Source organism: Brassica napus, chromosome C2, assembly GCF_020379485.1.
Source record: "Brassica napus cultivar Da-Ae chromosome C2, Da-Ae, whole genome shotgun sequence".
NCBI classification, from domain to species: domain Eukaryota; kingdom Viridiplantae; phylum Streptophyta; class Magnoliopsida; order Brassicales; family Brassicaceae; genus Brassica; species Brassica napus.
In genome coordinates this window covers 24,406,531-24,422,443 of record NC_063445.1, presented here as the reverse complement: position 1 = coordinate 24,422,443, position 15,913 = coordinate 24,406,531, and the positions used below count along the sequence as shown (strand labels likewise).

The 15,913-nt window shown below is 28.0% G+C and overlaps 1 protein-coding gene and 2 pseudogenes across 1 annotated transcript; 2 read left to right on the top strand and 1 right to left on the bottom strand.

The window, feature by feature from the left end:
* The first annotated feature begins 1,503 nt into the window (after positions 1-1,503).
* Positions 1,504-3,217, top strand: LOC125581726 (protein STRICTOSIDINE SYNTHASE-LIKE 12-like). Its single transcript, XM_048747657.1, has 3 exons — positions 1,504-1,778; positions 2,123-2,392; positions 2,668-3,217. The coding sequence occupies exons 1-3, from the start codon at positions 1,546-1,548 to the stop codon at positions 3,146-3,148; spliced, it is 984 nt and encodes a 327-aa protein (XP_048603614.1). The 5' UTR covers positions 1,504-1,545; the 3' UTR covers positions 3,149-3,217.
* A 4,414-nt stretch (positions 3,218-7,631) lies between these two features.
* Positions 7,632-10,437, top strand: LOC125581725 (annotated as a pseudogene).
* An 842-nt stretch (positions 10,438-11,279) lies between these two features.
* LOC106378062 lies at positions 11,280-13,145 on the bottom strand (annotated as a pseudogene).
* Positions 13,146-15,913: the final 2,768 nt, after the last annotated feature.

Genomic DNA, 15,913 nt, shown 5'->3' with positions numbered 1-15,913 from the left:
TATCTACCTCGTTAAAGTATATAGTTTTATGTTTTTTTTAAAATATTTTGTAATTATTTGATAGAAAGAAATTTATTGTTAATGTTTTTAGTATCTCATAAAAATAAGCATTAAAAACATTATGTGATTGTATTTTAAAAATCATATTATATAAGTAAATTTAAGGTATAGATTTTTTTGCTGCAGTTGAAAGATATTATATTCAACTACATATATGAAAAATAAATAAACATTTCAATAATACTAATTATAAACTATTTTTAGTCAATTAAACATATATCAGTTTATGTTACTTAATTGTTTTATGTAATCATGTAAGAAAATAGATAGACATATAAAAAACTATTTCTGTTACTTTGAAAATATATATTTTTGTATTGTTTAAAATTATGTTTTAAAATAAATAATATTTCTTTTTTTCTAATATCATGATTATGTATCTTTTAACATCAAGATTATGTGTGTGAATGTTGTTTTATGAAATCACATTATATGCAATAAATATTTTCATCTAAGAAAATATAGATATAAAGAAATATTTTATTACTTGAAAACTATATTTTATGTTATTTAAAATAATATTTAAATGGAATATTTCTATTTTGTGAACTTTTCTTTTTTAATGAAATCATATTATATATATACATATATTTTCATTTTTTAACTTTATAAATGTTTAATGAAATCATATTATATATATACATATATTTTCGTTTTTTAACTTTATAAATGTTTCGTTTTTATTATATATGTTATTTGAAAATTTTTTAAAAGGAAACTAAATTAAAATTTCAATAATAGTATTTAAATGTAATATTTTTTTTAATTTATTAAGGGTATCAGTGTAATCAACTATCGTGAGAGTTAACATGAGCGCGACACATAAGAAACTGACTTATCAAATAATATTATAGAGATTGATAATCTTTAATTATCATATATATGTTAATCATATTAGGTAATTTCGTAGCTTTTTTTTAAGGAAATAATTGAGAATATTCTTTTATATATTACTAATTAATTTGATAGTTATTTTAATAAAAATATAATATATATTTATATGGACCAACTTATTTTTCTAATAATTCTAAGAATTATCTTATTGATGACAGTGGCTACGGAAATATATTGTAATGCTCCAAGATTAATATATAGGGGATTTGAAATCAAATGAGTACTAATCAAAGATATACATAATTATATGATCTGAGCATATTTGGTTCTTTATATTCAGCTAATTTCCTTATTTGAGCCTGATTTACTCCGTAAATACTTAAGAATGTTTAGGATTTAATGTGGAGTGCATGTATTTGACTTTTATTACCCACAAAATCTCACAAATCCCCCAGAAAAAGAAATGTTACTACATATTTTCTATTTTCTACAACGGTAACAATACATATTTTCTATTTTGTTGGTCAACAAGCAAAAAAAGAAATCTCTATTTTCTTATTTTCAAATCAAATCTGTATATAAATATAACTCATAAACAGATCCTTGTACTAACAATAGTTTCTACATTGAAAACACAACTAAGAATACAGAATGACGTTGTATATCTTCTTGATTTCTCTTCTTCTTCTCTCGCTTTTGTCAGCTGTTGTCTCCGACGACGCATCTTTCCAGAAACTTCCGGTGCCGGGAAAGAGGTCAGGCCCTGAATCTTTTGCCTTTGATTCCACCGGAAAAGATTTCTACACCGGAGTCTCCGGTGGTAAAATCCTCAAGTATACTCCTGACAAAGGTTTTGTCGATTTTGCTCAGATAACTAAGACTTCGTAAGTTCCTCAATCTCAATTATTTCTTAATTTGAACTTTCAAGATCACATGTTTTGATGATTATGTTCTTAATTGTTTCAAAAAAATGAAATTTAAATTTTCCCTTTTAAAGATTTGAATTAGTTTTAAAAACTGAAAGGTAATGGTTTATTATTAAATCTCATGAATTGTAATATTAAGACATGTCTTTGATCATTGTTTGAATTGTTAATGCTCTATTTTCCCTTTAAAACACAAAATATGTTTATTGCTGCATGAAACACCATGTAGCTCTTAAAATAACGTTGTTCATATTAAAACCTTTTTTCTGATTTTAATTTTAATTGGTTTGTGTTTACTATAGAACTTCTTCGTGGTGCAAAGGAGTATTTGGAACCGCATTGGCCAAGAAATGTGGCCGACCTGCGGGGATAGCCTTCAACCCAAAGACAGGTGACCTTTACGTCGCTGATGCTCCATTGGGTCTTCACGTTATCCATCCCGCCGGAGGTGTGGCCACAAAGATCGCAGACAGTGTTGACGGAAAGCCCTTCAAGTTCCTCGACGGTCTTGACGTTGATCCCACCACCGGTGTCGTCTACTTCACTTCTTTCAGCTCCAAGTTCAGCCCCAGGTATACCATATTCGATCTTATATATATAGTTTTCTATCGTCTATAAGTCAGACATACACGTAAATTCATGATTATAAACTCGACTAGCATGATAATGGCACTAGTACAGACTAATATATTATGCTACAAGTTTTGTCTTCTATTTATATATTTAATATTTATCATACAATTTTTATAATGTTTTATAACTTAATTAGGGTATTTGTAAGTAAATTAATTTGGTTTGATTAATACATGTATACTGTATATGAATATTTGTTGGTTATGCAATGCAGCGAAGTGTTTATCGCAGTGGGAGTAAAAGACGCAAGTGGAAAGCTCTTCAAATACGACCCAGCGACCAAAGCAGTGACTGTGTTAATGGAAGATCTAAGTGGTGCGGCTGGTTGCGCCGTGAGCTCTGATGGTTCATTCGTGCTGGTTAGCGAGTTCATAAAGAGTAACATCAAGAGGTATTGGATCAAAGGACCAAAAGCTGGATCTACTGATGACATCTTCTCAAGTTCTGTCTCGAACCCCGACAACATCAGGAGGATCGGTTCTACTGGAAATTTTTGGGTCGCTTCCGTTATTAACAAGGTCGTAATGCCCACGGACCCTTCGGCTGTCAAAATCGATTCTAATGGAAAAGTGCTTCAGACCATTTTTCTCAAGAATGAGTTTGGTAATACATTGCTCAGTGAAGCCAACGAGGTCGACGGCAAACTGTATATTGGAACTCTTACTGGACCTTTTGCCGGAGTTATGAAACTTTAGATTGGTATTAGGTGATTGCCCACGTTTGTGTATTAGGTGATTGCCCACGTTTGTGACCATGTTGAAAAAGTCCCTATTTATGATTAATTACTAATCTAAATTAAAGTGATAATATCCTTTCAAAATTCTAAACAAGGTTTGTGAACTTCCTTCCTTTTTTTTTTGGTTGTATTTGAGGAGGGATGTTTCCTTATAGTTGTCTTATTATATGTAAATAAATAATTTTTTTTGTCTCTGAAACAATAAATAATTTTTGAGAAAAATATAGTTGCATTACCATAACCTAGTTTTGATCGTTCGTTAGGAACATGTTCGATCCGAAGCATAGGCAAAGAAGTTGGTTACTTATAGTGCATCACGATTTAATACAATAAATTTAATTAATTGTGTACATAACATAATAAAAAGAATATAAAAGAACATAAAAGAAAAAAATAAATTTTTATTTCAGTCCATAAGGCATTATGAACTTTTTCCATAATTTCCGAACAACACTGGTAAAGAAGAAAATACGAATTTGAGTTTACCATTGACAGGTTTTGGTTGCTTCTTAACGAAAACAACATTACTTCAGCTCAGGTATATTGTAAAAAACGTAACATGCAGTGTAGTATTTATGTATTTGGTAATATCTATGACTATGTTAATATCGTGCTACTAGATGTTTTTCTGCAACCATGTGAAGAAATAAAATTTAAAATTATATTTATAAATAAATTTTTTGGTTTTATTATTTGCGTGCAATATTTTAATTCTATGTAAAAATTAAGATAAAATAAACATTTTTATTTACATTTATATTTAGTAATAATATATATATATTAGAAATATTTTTATTTATTTATTTTGGTTAATATATATTAAATAAAATTCGATAAAATTAAGGGAAAGTTTTTTTTTTATGTATAATTAACAAAACATAAAATTAAATAATATTTCTGAAATTTATAAATATTAAAAAAAAAATAATCATAATATGATTAGAATTTGTTTTTTTTTGAATTAAAACTAGCATTTTTTATGGATTCATAGGTACGAGAGTGGGATACTACGAGATTAATCCAAAAAAAAAACTAGCAGTTTTGCTTGACTTTATCTCCAGCAATATATGTCAAAATTAAATGGGAACACAGACTATCTATCCGAAAAATCCTCTTGCGAATTGATTTTGTCACATGTCCTATTTACAATCATTTTTACAAAAAAATGATGATATGGATAACTAGATTGATGACATGGCTTATAGTTAATATGACTGACATATATTTTTGGTACACTTTATAAAATATGACAATAACTAATACATTATATTTAATGTTGATTTATATTTTTGTTAAACTTCTTAAAATATGGTAATAATTCATAAATCATCATTAAAATAAATATATTGAAATATGCATTATAAATTTCGAAATATATTATTTAATTATATTTTTATAATTATACAATTTTTATTACTAATATTTTCAAAATTTTCTACATCTTTTTTAAAAACTTAATAAATTGTTAATCGTAATTTCGTTAGTTTCTTTTAGATATCTACAAATTTTATAAATATTGTTTAGTTATAATTTTAATAACTATACAATTTTTATATGATTTTTAGTAATTTTATACAAGTTGATTTAATTCATTTAACCAAATTAAATAGATAAATTTTTTATCTAAGATTCAAATTTTAAATATAATACATATATAATATTAAATGTAATTTTAAATAAACAAATTATTTTGTTTCTTAATTTTATGCTTAAATAATCAACTTTATATTAAATATTAGTCAAAAATAATAAAATATATAATATTAATAAATTTCATTTTAAATATAATTTAACTTTCAAAAATTTATCACTGCACATAGTGCAGGAAAACACCTAGTGTTACTTGATTGATTATGTGATTACTAACTATATAAATGGATTTTAGTAAAAAAAAAAGGATGTGCTTTTAATTAACTTACATAAGAACTAGATAACTAACACTAAGGCCAGCTCCATCGGTTACAACCTGTGAAAGGTTCTAAAAAAAAAAATAATGTTATTATAGTAATTTAATTATGTATTAATTTTCCAAAACCAGTTGAAACACTACTGCAATGACATCTGTCCTTTTAAGTTTGCAACCGATTCTTAAAACCCTGTAATCAGAACCTTTCAACGTTCTCTCACCAAAATTAATTTATTTTTTCTTTTTCTTAAATACTAAAAACTCATTGAAAAGCTTGCCGATGGAGCTACTCTAAGAGCCTGTCCGGTGATTATAAGGACCTATCAAAATAAAATTATTCATATTAATCAATTTTTTAATTAAATTTTACGAAACTCTTATTTAAAGAATTATAGTTTATAATATAGAAAATGATATACTAAATAATTACAGAAAAAGTTAAGTTATTGTAAAATAAAAATATCAATAGAAACAAAATCGGTTATGTTTAATTTTTAAAAGATATTATAATATTTTAAAATAAACTGATATTTTCTTGGCTTTAACTTCACAACTATTTTTTTTATATCTAAATCATAATAATATGAAACTTACTTAATAGTTTATTATTATATTAATAAACTAATTTTTCGATTATACTACTTTATACCTAATTATATATATATATATATATATGCTATTGTTTAAAAAATAGGGGGCCCATAATGTAAGGCGCCGTGCAAATATCCCCTACACTATATTTGCGAAGTGATTTATACATTTGTCGTCACTACAATCACTATATATATATATGCTATTGTTTAAAAAAAAGATGACATGACATTTAAAATAGATGACATGGTTTTAGAAAATAGTGACATGGCATCATAGTAATTGTGAGATGTAAAATTTCCTTATAAAACTTTAAATCTTTTTGTAGGGATTTTAAATATGGTAATAAAAATAACTCATATATCATCATTAATGTCAATTTTCCATATAAATATTTATTTATGGTAAACTATTAAATATATTAATAATTCATATCACAATTAAAATAATAATATATATGTATATATGTATCTCACATTAATAAAAATAAACTAAATAAAGTAACACTAATCCAAAAAAAATTTGATAGTTAAATATTTAAACATTATTTAAATTTATCCGTTCATCTTCATCATTTAAATTAACAAAGAGATTTTTCAGTTTAACTAAAAAAAACAAAGTCTCAAATTTATTAGAATTTATATTTATATGTAAATATATATATATATATATGTATATATTTAAAATTATGGGAAGATATATATATATATATCTATATATATATTTAAAATAAATAATCATTAAACACAATAATATAATTAAAATTATTTTTATAAAATCTAATTTTATCTTTATTAAAAATTAAATCAAATCAAATTTAAATAATTTTACCAAATAAAAAAATAAGATTACAAAAATACGTTTATAATTTTTTATAACTATTGAAGTTAAAATATAAATTAATATGTTGAAATATAAATCAAAATTTTCTTTTCAAATAAAAAATATTATATTAAAAATTACTATTTCTGCGCAATGCGGAGGAAAACTCCTAGTAGAATACATATATCTAACATAATGACGGTTGATAATATAAAGAAAATGTCGAGAGAGTGAAACGTAATATCAAGGGATCCAAAGTTGGTACTTTCAAATGTCGTAAAAGTTGAATAAGATGACATGGATATAATTATCACAGAATTATCATAAACTGCTAAAATTTGAGATTAATGGCATTCTTAGCTATATATCTAACACACCTGAAGTATATAACAAAATTATTTTCTAAACGTGAAAACATAAAGCTTGATAAATTATATGAATGGTAATTAATAATAATATTATACTTTGAAAACTTAAAGGTACATATACCTAGGCCTGGGACGGATCCGGATATTCGGGAAATTCGGGGTATCCGGATCCGTGAACTTAATATCCGGATCCGGATTCGTGGTTTCCGGATATCCGTCCCGATATTCTATTACCCGCAGATATCCGGATCCGTAAAAATAATTAAAAATAATATTTTTTTTTAAAAAATCCTAATTTTTTTAATATAATATATAAATCAAATATTTATAAATATATTTATATATGTCTATAATATTGTAAAAACTAAAATATAATATTATAAGATTAATTCATGTATAAATATTAATATATCAAATATAAATATTAATGAAATTTAAAAATTTAATGTGTTTTAAAAATACAGATCCGGATCCGGATATCCGGACTTAAAAATTAAGATATCCGGACTTAAAAATTAAGATATCCGGATTCGGATTCGGTTTGGACGGATCCAAGATTTTACTATCCGGATTCGGATCTAGGCACCCAGAATATCCTATTTTCAGACCGGATCCGGAGCGGATCTCAAATCGAATCCGGATCTCGGATAATAAGTCTCAGGCCTACGTATACCATTCTCGTCACCAATTTTTTTTCATTTTTAACCAATTGCTTCTAAGATACCCCGTATCTTTCATCAGTCAATTCTAATCATGAGATTTTAACACAATTTAGGCGTATTTTGTTCTTTATACCCAATTAACTACTTATTTGGTCTGATTTGCTGCTCCATGAATATGAATATTCATTTCTACAAATACTTGAATGCAAAAGAAGAAAGATTAATAAAAGGAATCCTTTTAAAAATCAAATCTATAAATATACACATTACAAGACTAATCTGACGAAAACACACAAACAAAAGTTATGACGTCGTTTGTTTCCGTGATTTCTCTTCTTCTCTCATTTTCTCTGGCTATTTTCTCAGGTGCTGCGTCCTTCCAAAAATTTCCAGTTCCGGGAAAAAGGTCAGGCCCTGAAGCTTTCGCCTTTGATTCCACCGGAAAAGGTTTCTACACCGGAGTTTCCGGCGGTAAAATCTTTAAATATCTACCGGGGAAGGGTTACGTCGATTTTGGCTATATCACAGTATCCTCGTAAGCTTTTTGATTCTTTTGGTTTAACGAAAGAAAGATCACGGCTTTGTTATATTAAAGTGGATTATATCGTTATTACAACATGACTCGTTCCTGCTATTATAGAGTAACATAGAAATACGAATTGACAAACTTCGTTGGGAAAATACGAATACGTCTATGTACTTGATAGTCGTATCATGTTAGGATTTTATCAATTAGAAATGACTGCAACCTACTTTCTTCTGGGGTCGGCAACTGCAGCAACCTACTTTTAAATTCATCAAATGAAAATCATTTAGTGTTGCCTTTTCCTTCAAACCTTCTGCATAATAAATAGATTCAGATTTGGTCAAATCTAATGGTCAAATATTTCTAAACATTGCGTCGTGAAGTCTAATGGAGTATTTTCGTATGAGTTATTTTTGAGTTCTCTAGGTTCACCGACCAACATAATTTCGTTATTTCACATTTGATATCTTTTAGAAAAAGAAACAAAATATTATCAAGTTATATTATGTTTGTAAAATAAAAAGATAAAAAAACAAATAAAAAATAATAGTAGTTACAAAATTTTTTTTTTAAAAAAATAATATTTTTAACGTTGTCTGCAGAACACTAAACCTTAGACGCTAAAAATATTTTTAATAGTTATATTATGTTTTGTTTAATGTTTGAGTTTTAGTGTTGAAAATGCTACAAACTCTTAGTTGATCAACTTTAAATATTTTTTTTTTGTGATATTGTCTTTGATCCCCACCCCCTAATTTTACCAAATCATAGTCATATAGTATTTTCTTGTTTCAAATTACTAGTACTGATATGGATCAAGACTTTGTGAATTGTGATCAACAAATCTTTTATGAAACGAAAGGGGGTAGAGAATGTTGATTTTCATTCCATAAACGTAATTAATGACGTTAACCATGTGGGTAGTCACGTTACCTGTTGATTGCTAACTGTGGGTAATTAGTCTTCTCTCATTATTGTACACGTTACCCCTCAACGTGAAAAAGTCAAATCAATATTCCATAGTCATTATTTTTTTTGTAATGTTAATTTTCATTCCATAGCTCCCCTTTGTTTTATTTTCTTTCTTTTTCTAAAAATTCACATGATTTACTTTAGGAAGTCGCAATGGTGCGATGGAGCACTTGGAATAGCTTATATGAGTAAATGCGGCCGGCCGGCCGGAATAGCATTCAACAACAAAACAGGAGAGCTCTACGTGGCCGATGCTCCGTTGGGTCTCCACGTCATTCCTAGTGGTGGTGGCTACGCCAAGAAGATCGCCGACAGGGCTGACGGCAAGCCCTTCTTGTTTCTCGATGGCCTCGACGTTGATCCCACAACCGGGGTCGTCTACTTCACTTCCTTCAGCTCAAAATTTAGCCCTGGGTAAAGTTTCATTTTTCTTATATTAAAATAAATAATGAACTTGCCAAATTCTCTATAAACAAAACTAATGTAGAATTTTCTTTTTAAAAATAATCTTAACTGGTATTTGTGTCCTTTCCAAAAACAAAATATACAGTTTTATTACTTTATCAAATATATTCATCTTTACATGAACCAATGTTATAACAATTGATTTATGCGATGTAAACAAAACAAAAAATTTTAAACTATTTTTCTAAAACGATTATTTTGAGCATTTCATAAAAAAAATTATATTTATAACTTTTAAAATTCTTAAAACTTAACTAAACCTAATTTATTTTGTAAGGGTATATGTTAAATAGACCGATGTCATACAGTTTGTTTGAATCATGTTCATCTTTTAGTATATTATTAACTGAAATAAGTTAAAATTCATTTATCTATTACTAAGCAATATGTTTACTATTGGTTATGAATGTAGCGACGTGTTAAAAGCAGTGGCATCAAAAGACGCTTCCGGGAAACTCTTCAAGTACGATCCATCAAAAGGGTCGTGACTGTATTGCTCGAAGGTCTAAGTGGCTCAGCCGGTTGTGCCGCTAGCTCAGACGGTTCGTTTGTGCTGGTTAGTCAGTTCATCAAGAGTAACATCAAGAGGTATTGGATCAAGGGGTCTAAAGCTGGTACTTCTGAAGACTTCACTAATGCGGTCTCGAACCCTGACAATATCAAGAGGATCGGTTCTTCCGGAAACTTTTGGGTTGCTTCGGTAGTGAACACAGCCACCGGACCAACAAACCCGTCAGCGGTTAAAATTAACTCTGATGGTAGAGTGCTTCAGACAATTTCGGTGAAGGATAAGTTTGGAGATACTTTAGTCAGCGAGGTTAACGAATTCGAAGGAAGGCTTTATGTCGGAACTCTGTCTGGTCCTTTTGCCGGAATTATTGACCTTTAAACTAATTTTATGTAACATTAGTGTGATCAGATGGTAATAAAAATAATATGAACTTTTTTATTCTTCCATTTCCATCACAACCACAGATCTTTTATAGAAGAGCACAAGCTAAGCTATAGCTGAGTTCTCTGAATGATTCAACCATTTATTGATACTTTGCACAATGCCTTGACATAGTAAGGTGGGAACTTCCCGTTCAATTCCAAAAACTACATGATGACTAAATATGATCTGGAAATTATATGTTTAACTAAATGTACTTCTATGGACTATAGATTATTTAAAATAATTTTCAATTTATCTTTTATACATCGAAAGTATAAATCACTTAGACTTTATAATATTTGAATTATTTTATAAATATAGATAGATGTTCATGAATTTTTAAATTTATATTGGTTTTGTTCGTTTATGCAATTTTATACTGATTTTCACTTTAGCTTTTTATGATTTTTTTTGTCAAATAAAAAATATACAAATACTTATGAAAATATTTTACACATCTTAGATGAAGAACCAAAAATGAATAAAACTAATCTTATTTGGTTTAATTAAAATAAAAGTAGTAGTACTTTATTTAAAGGAATATATCTAATTCAATATATACACACAAAATAAATAAATGGACCAATCCAAATTATTACACCCAAAAGTATAGATTGAATAAAATAGCAGCATATTATTATTTATATTACTATTTTATTTATTTTTATACATATAAATTACAAAATGAACCAGAATATACTAATAAATGAAAATAAATACCAACCAATTGTTACAATTTACTTATGTTGCAAAATTTACATATGCAAAAGATTATCATTATATTTAATTATGTATCTTTGAATTGATCAACTCTTTAGTTTTTTTTTCAATTTGATTATCTCTCTGTCCAATCGAGAGAAGTTACAAAATTACTACTAAGGGCATCATTATTGGTGTGATGAAGAGAAAAAGATAGAGAGTCTCTTGTTTTGTTTTTTTTTTTTTGGTCGTTGGAGAGTAAGGGACAGCCCTTAATTAGGAACTTTTTCCTTCTCTTTCTTCCTCGGTTCCCACCCCCTTCCTCTAAGGAACACCTTAAGGGACTCCCAATAATGATGCCCTAATGACTCTCTCACTCTGGTCCATAAACATCACGTCGACACATACCTCTGATCTCAATCTTTCTCATATCATATTTTTGAATATCATAAGAGAGAATGTGAAAAGTAAAAAGAAAATCCTTTGGTATCAGGAGAACCTTGCCGTTTTGAGTTGTACCTTTCACATTGAATGTAATGGTATTGACCAGATGCAGTTGAGAAGGCTGCACAACCTGACTCTTGCACGACCATTTCTTGCTCCCGGCATCTTCCACAGACCATAAAGCCACGACACCCTTGTCTTTAAGATTTGTTTGGTCAAAAAGAGTTGGTTTTCCACCATACTCCAAAAGACCCACATTCTGAAACCTTTCAAGCAGCTCGTCGCCGTCCCTGCGAGGTATTTGGATCATGTTGAACTCTTCAGATTTAACGTCGAAACTAACAAACACATATTCAAACGGACCAAGCAAAGCCATGTAGTATATAACCCCATCGATACACAGTCCTTCCATTTTGCAAGGCACGTGAGGACAAAAGTCCGGTGAGGTTAGAGCAGCCTTTTTCCAGAAACATAGTCCACCTTCTAGTACAAATACCCAATTCTCTGAACTGATCACTTCCATATTCTGTTTTAGGTGTACGCTAATCGAGGAGACCACTTTGTACTTGTGGTTAAGAGGGTCGTATCCGAAATAGTAGCGGACGATTTTTTTTCCTCCTGGTGGTACGATCATGTGGTCGGACTTTTTGAAGGGTAAGGTGACAAGTTGTCTGGTGGCAGGGTTATAGATTCGAAGCTTATTCCAATAGACGTAGCACATGAAGCCACCAAGATTTTGCAAGATGTAGCTTCCCATCCGTGGGGTGGTCAGATCGTGGTCAACTAAAAAGGCAGATGGAGTAGTAGTAGTAGTATTAGCGTCTTGAGGAGCCGATGAGAGTATTTCAGTGTCAAGGTAGTTGTTTACATCCCATAAACACATGTAAAGACGAGGGGAAGGGACTGTATAAGGAAACGGTGGGTGAAATATCGTGAGCTGATGAGCGTTAGCCAGAGCTTTGAAACACACATGAATCTCTTTAGAGATTTCACAGGCAGTCTCGTGAGAATCTCCTCCGTCACTAAATCCATAGTGCTCCGTAAAGTCCATAGTAGCTCAATGTTAGTATATCTATGGAGGTGATTCATCTTTTATTTGGTTAATTTTCCTTTATTTAAATTACCTTTATCTAAATTTCCTTTTGACTCTTTATTTCCTTTTTTTAGCAGTTTTGACCTAGTGAATAGACTCGCATACTCTGATTTTGATCAGTAGACTCCCACATTCTTTATTTCCTTTTTAGCAGTTTGATCAATAAACCTTTTCTTGAAAACAATTTATTTCAAGAAGCTTAGCCTGCTTGGCGGACATTCAAGGAATCGACGGGTGAGTTAATTAGTTTCTAATTTCTATCATCGTGATGTTGAGTGTTTGTTCTCTATTTTTGTTTGTTTATCGAACTGTTTTGTTTTTTCTTATATGATACGGCATGACCAACAGACCACATCTGAGTGATGTCCTATGACAAATAAAGAGCCGTATGCACTTGTCAAACTTACTTTTGTGCCCATCTATAGTGCTATTCATGTTATATATCAAAGAAGAAGTCACAACCTTGATTCATGTATGATTGTTTTAAAAAATGGATCTAATGGACATATTCCTAGAAAGTCATGTTACATTTAATATATAATCTTATCATTTAAATTTTGGGCATACCAGAAATTTTTATTGGGCTATCAATAATTGGATTTAAACAATAGATGATTCATTGGATTTATAGATAGTATAAATTAAATAGATATAATTTAATGTTGTAATACTATACCTCTATATGCTAAATATTTAAATATTTGTCGATGTTAAATTATAAAATTATAAAGATTTTTTTTAAATAACAAAAATCATATTATCTAACAATGATTAATCTTTACTACCTTAAACCAATGAAAACAAATTTTAAACTATATAGTTTATTTTAAAAATTAAACAAAAACTAATTGTTTAATTATTTACTCGATAATATAAATCTATGAAACGAAAAATTTAATTTTTTTAAAACTTTCTAAATTTGTGAAATGTTACAATATCTTTGAATATGACAATAAAACAATATTTTACTAATCTTTATATATATAGTTACGATTTTAATAATGAAATAATAATCCGAAAATATATATATAGAAGAAGATACAAATACATGTGAAAGTTTGAAACAATCTATTCAATGAAAAAAATATACAATAAACTTATTATGTTTTAAAAATTGATAGACACATATATATTATAATATATACCAATTTAGAATTGAAAACAAAATATTTATATAAAAATAAAAGAAAAAAATCGCACGGTTACGCGGATCGAAATCTACTTCTTACTTATTTCACACAAGCTGTTAAACCGGACCGGATTTTCTTAGGATCGATTATCGATACCTTTTGATCGTACCTTTTCTATATCTTGTACATATGTTATATGTACAAAATTTTGCTTTTACACCGTACAAAATACATGAATAAGAATACGACGATAAAAATATCCATTATTTTCTCAATGGTGGTTATAGGTCCCTAGGCCCGGCCTGCGATGTAATTGGAAACATTTAAAAATTTATAACTTATAGTTTGTACTAATTAAAAAATGACAACGTAATTAAAATGCTAATTTTGCTTACGTACCGGCTTGATAATCAATTGAGAATTTTGTTAGTCCAAAATTATCTGTTAAGGAATGTTATATTACATAGTATGTCCATTATGGACCATTCATTTATCAAATCGAAATTCATTATATATATTTTTTCCTTAAATAAAACCTACGGAATTACCTAATTTGATTAAGATATATATAGCAATTAATGATTTTAAATAATAAAGATTTGCTAACAACTTTTTATGAGTTTTGTTTAATTCTTTATTATTAAAATAAATTACATAATTAATTAATCATATAATAAAAATTTAGATTTTTTTGTATATGTTGTATTTTGAATTTTTCAAAATGAGTATAAACTACTAAAACTGTTAAAAATCTCAAATAAACTTTTGTGATCAAGGTTTAAATTTTTTTCTACAACAAGATACAATGATTATAAAATCATATGAAAAAATAATTTCATTTTAATAGTTGTTTATGTTAATATATATTTAGCATTTAAATTAAACTATACATCATATGAAAATACATACTTATATTTTGATATTTTTATTGAATATATATTGAAAAATTAATATTTTAATTTTGAAATCTTCATTGTTTTTCTTAAATGATTATAAATTATTGAAACCACTAAACATTCCACATTTAAAAAAATTTGTTGGTGTAAAATTTTGATACACAAATATGCAAATAATCATAAAATCATATGAGTAGAAACCTCATTTAATAAATATCTACATTAAAATTATTTAAGATCATTTAAATTTAATTATATATCATATACGATAGATAAGATTGATTGTTTTGATTTATTTACCTTAAAATAATTGCGAATAAACAAGAGCGGTCGTCTGATTTATATGTGCACGCCAATTTATTACATAATAGTAACTTATTTGTTAGTTATTTAATATATAATTTTTATTTAATTATTTCATAATATGCAGAAAACATAAAATAAGTAATAAATATAAAATATTTATTATGCACAAAGCGCAGATCTTAACCTAAGTATATATCTCTTTAATAATTTTAAATCTTAAATATTTTCTAATTCTGAGGCCAAAACAAAAGAACGAAATGAGAATAAATCAAAATCAATATTTATATCGAGCAATAACCAAAATGAAGAAAATGACACAAAAAGAGAAAAATATTGAAGATAGATAGGATTAGCACGTGAACGTAAACACCTCATAACCATAATTAATTTTAAAATTGCTAAATCATGATATAAAATTGAGTTTACATAGTTTCATTGTAACCAAATAGTAGGCCTGAGATTCTTCACCCTAAACGTTAGGTTCTTATGCGATAAGTGATTTTTTGACCTAAAATATTTTTAAAAATGGGATCAGCTCATGAGTCAACAAATTCTGTAATTAACAATTTTTTTAAAGGGCCAAAAATATTAATTCGATTAAGAATATAAATATTTTTTCCATACGATATTTCTTAAGTAATTTTCATATAAATTCACCATGCTTAAGACGCATGTCTTATCCTAGGATTATTATATTACACAAGAGATGGTTTATATACATGGAGACTCTAGGTATTCACAATAACTATACTTCCTAAAAAAGGGATTGTGAAATATATATAAATCATAATCGTATCTATAACACGCCCCCTCAAGATGGAGTGTCTGTAGTAACTCCAATCTTGTTTCGTAGTTCCAGAAATCTTGCCCGCAGTAGAGGTTTCGTTAGAGCATCGGCCAGTTGGTCTCT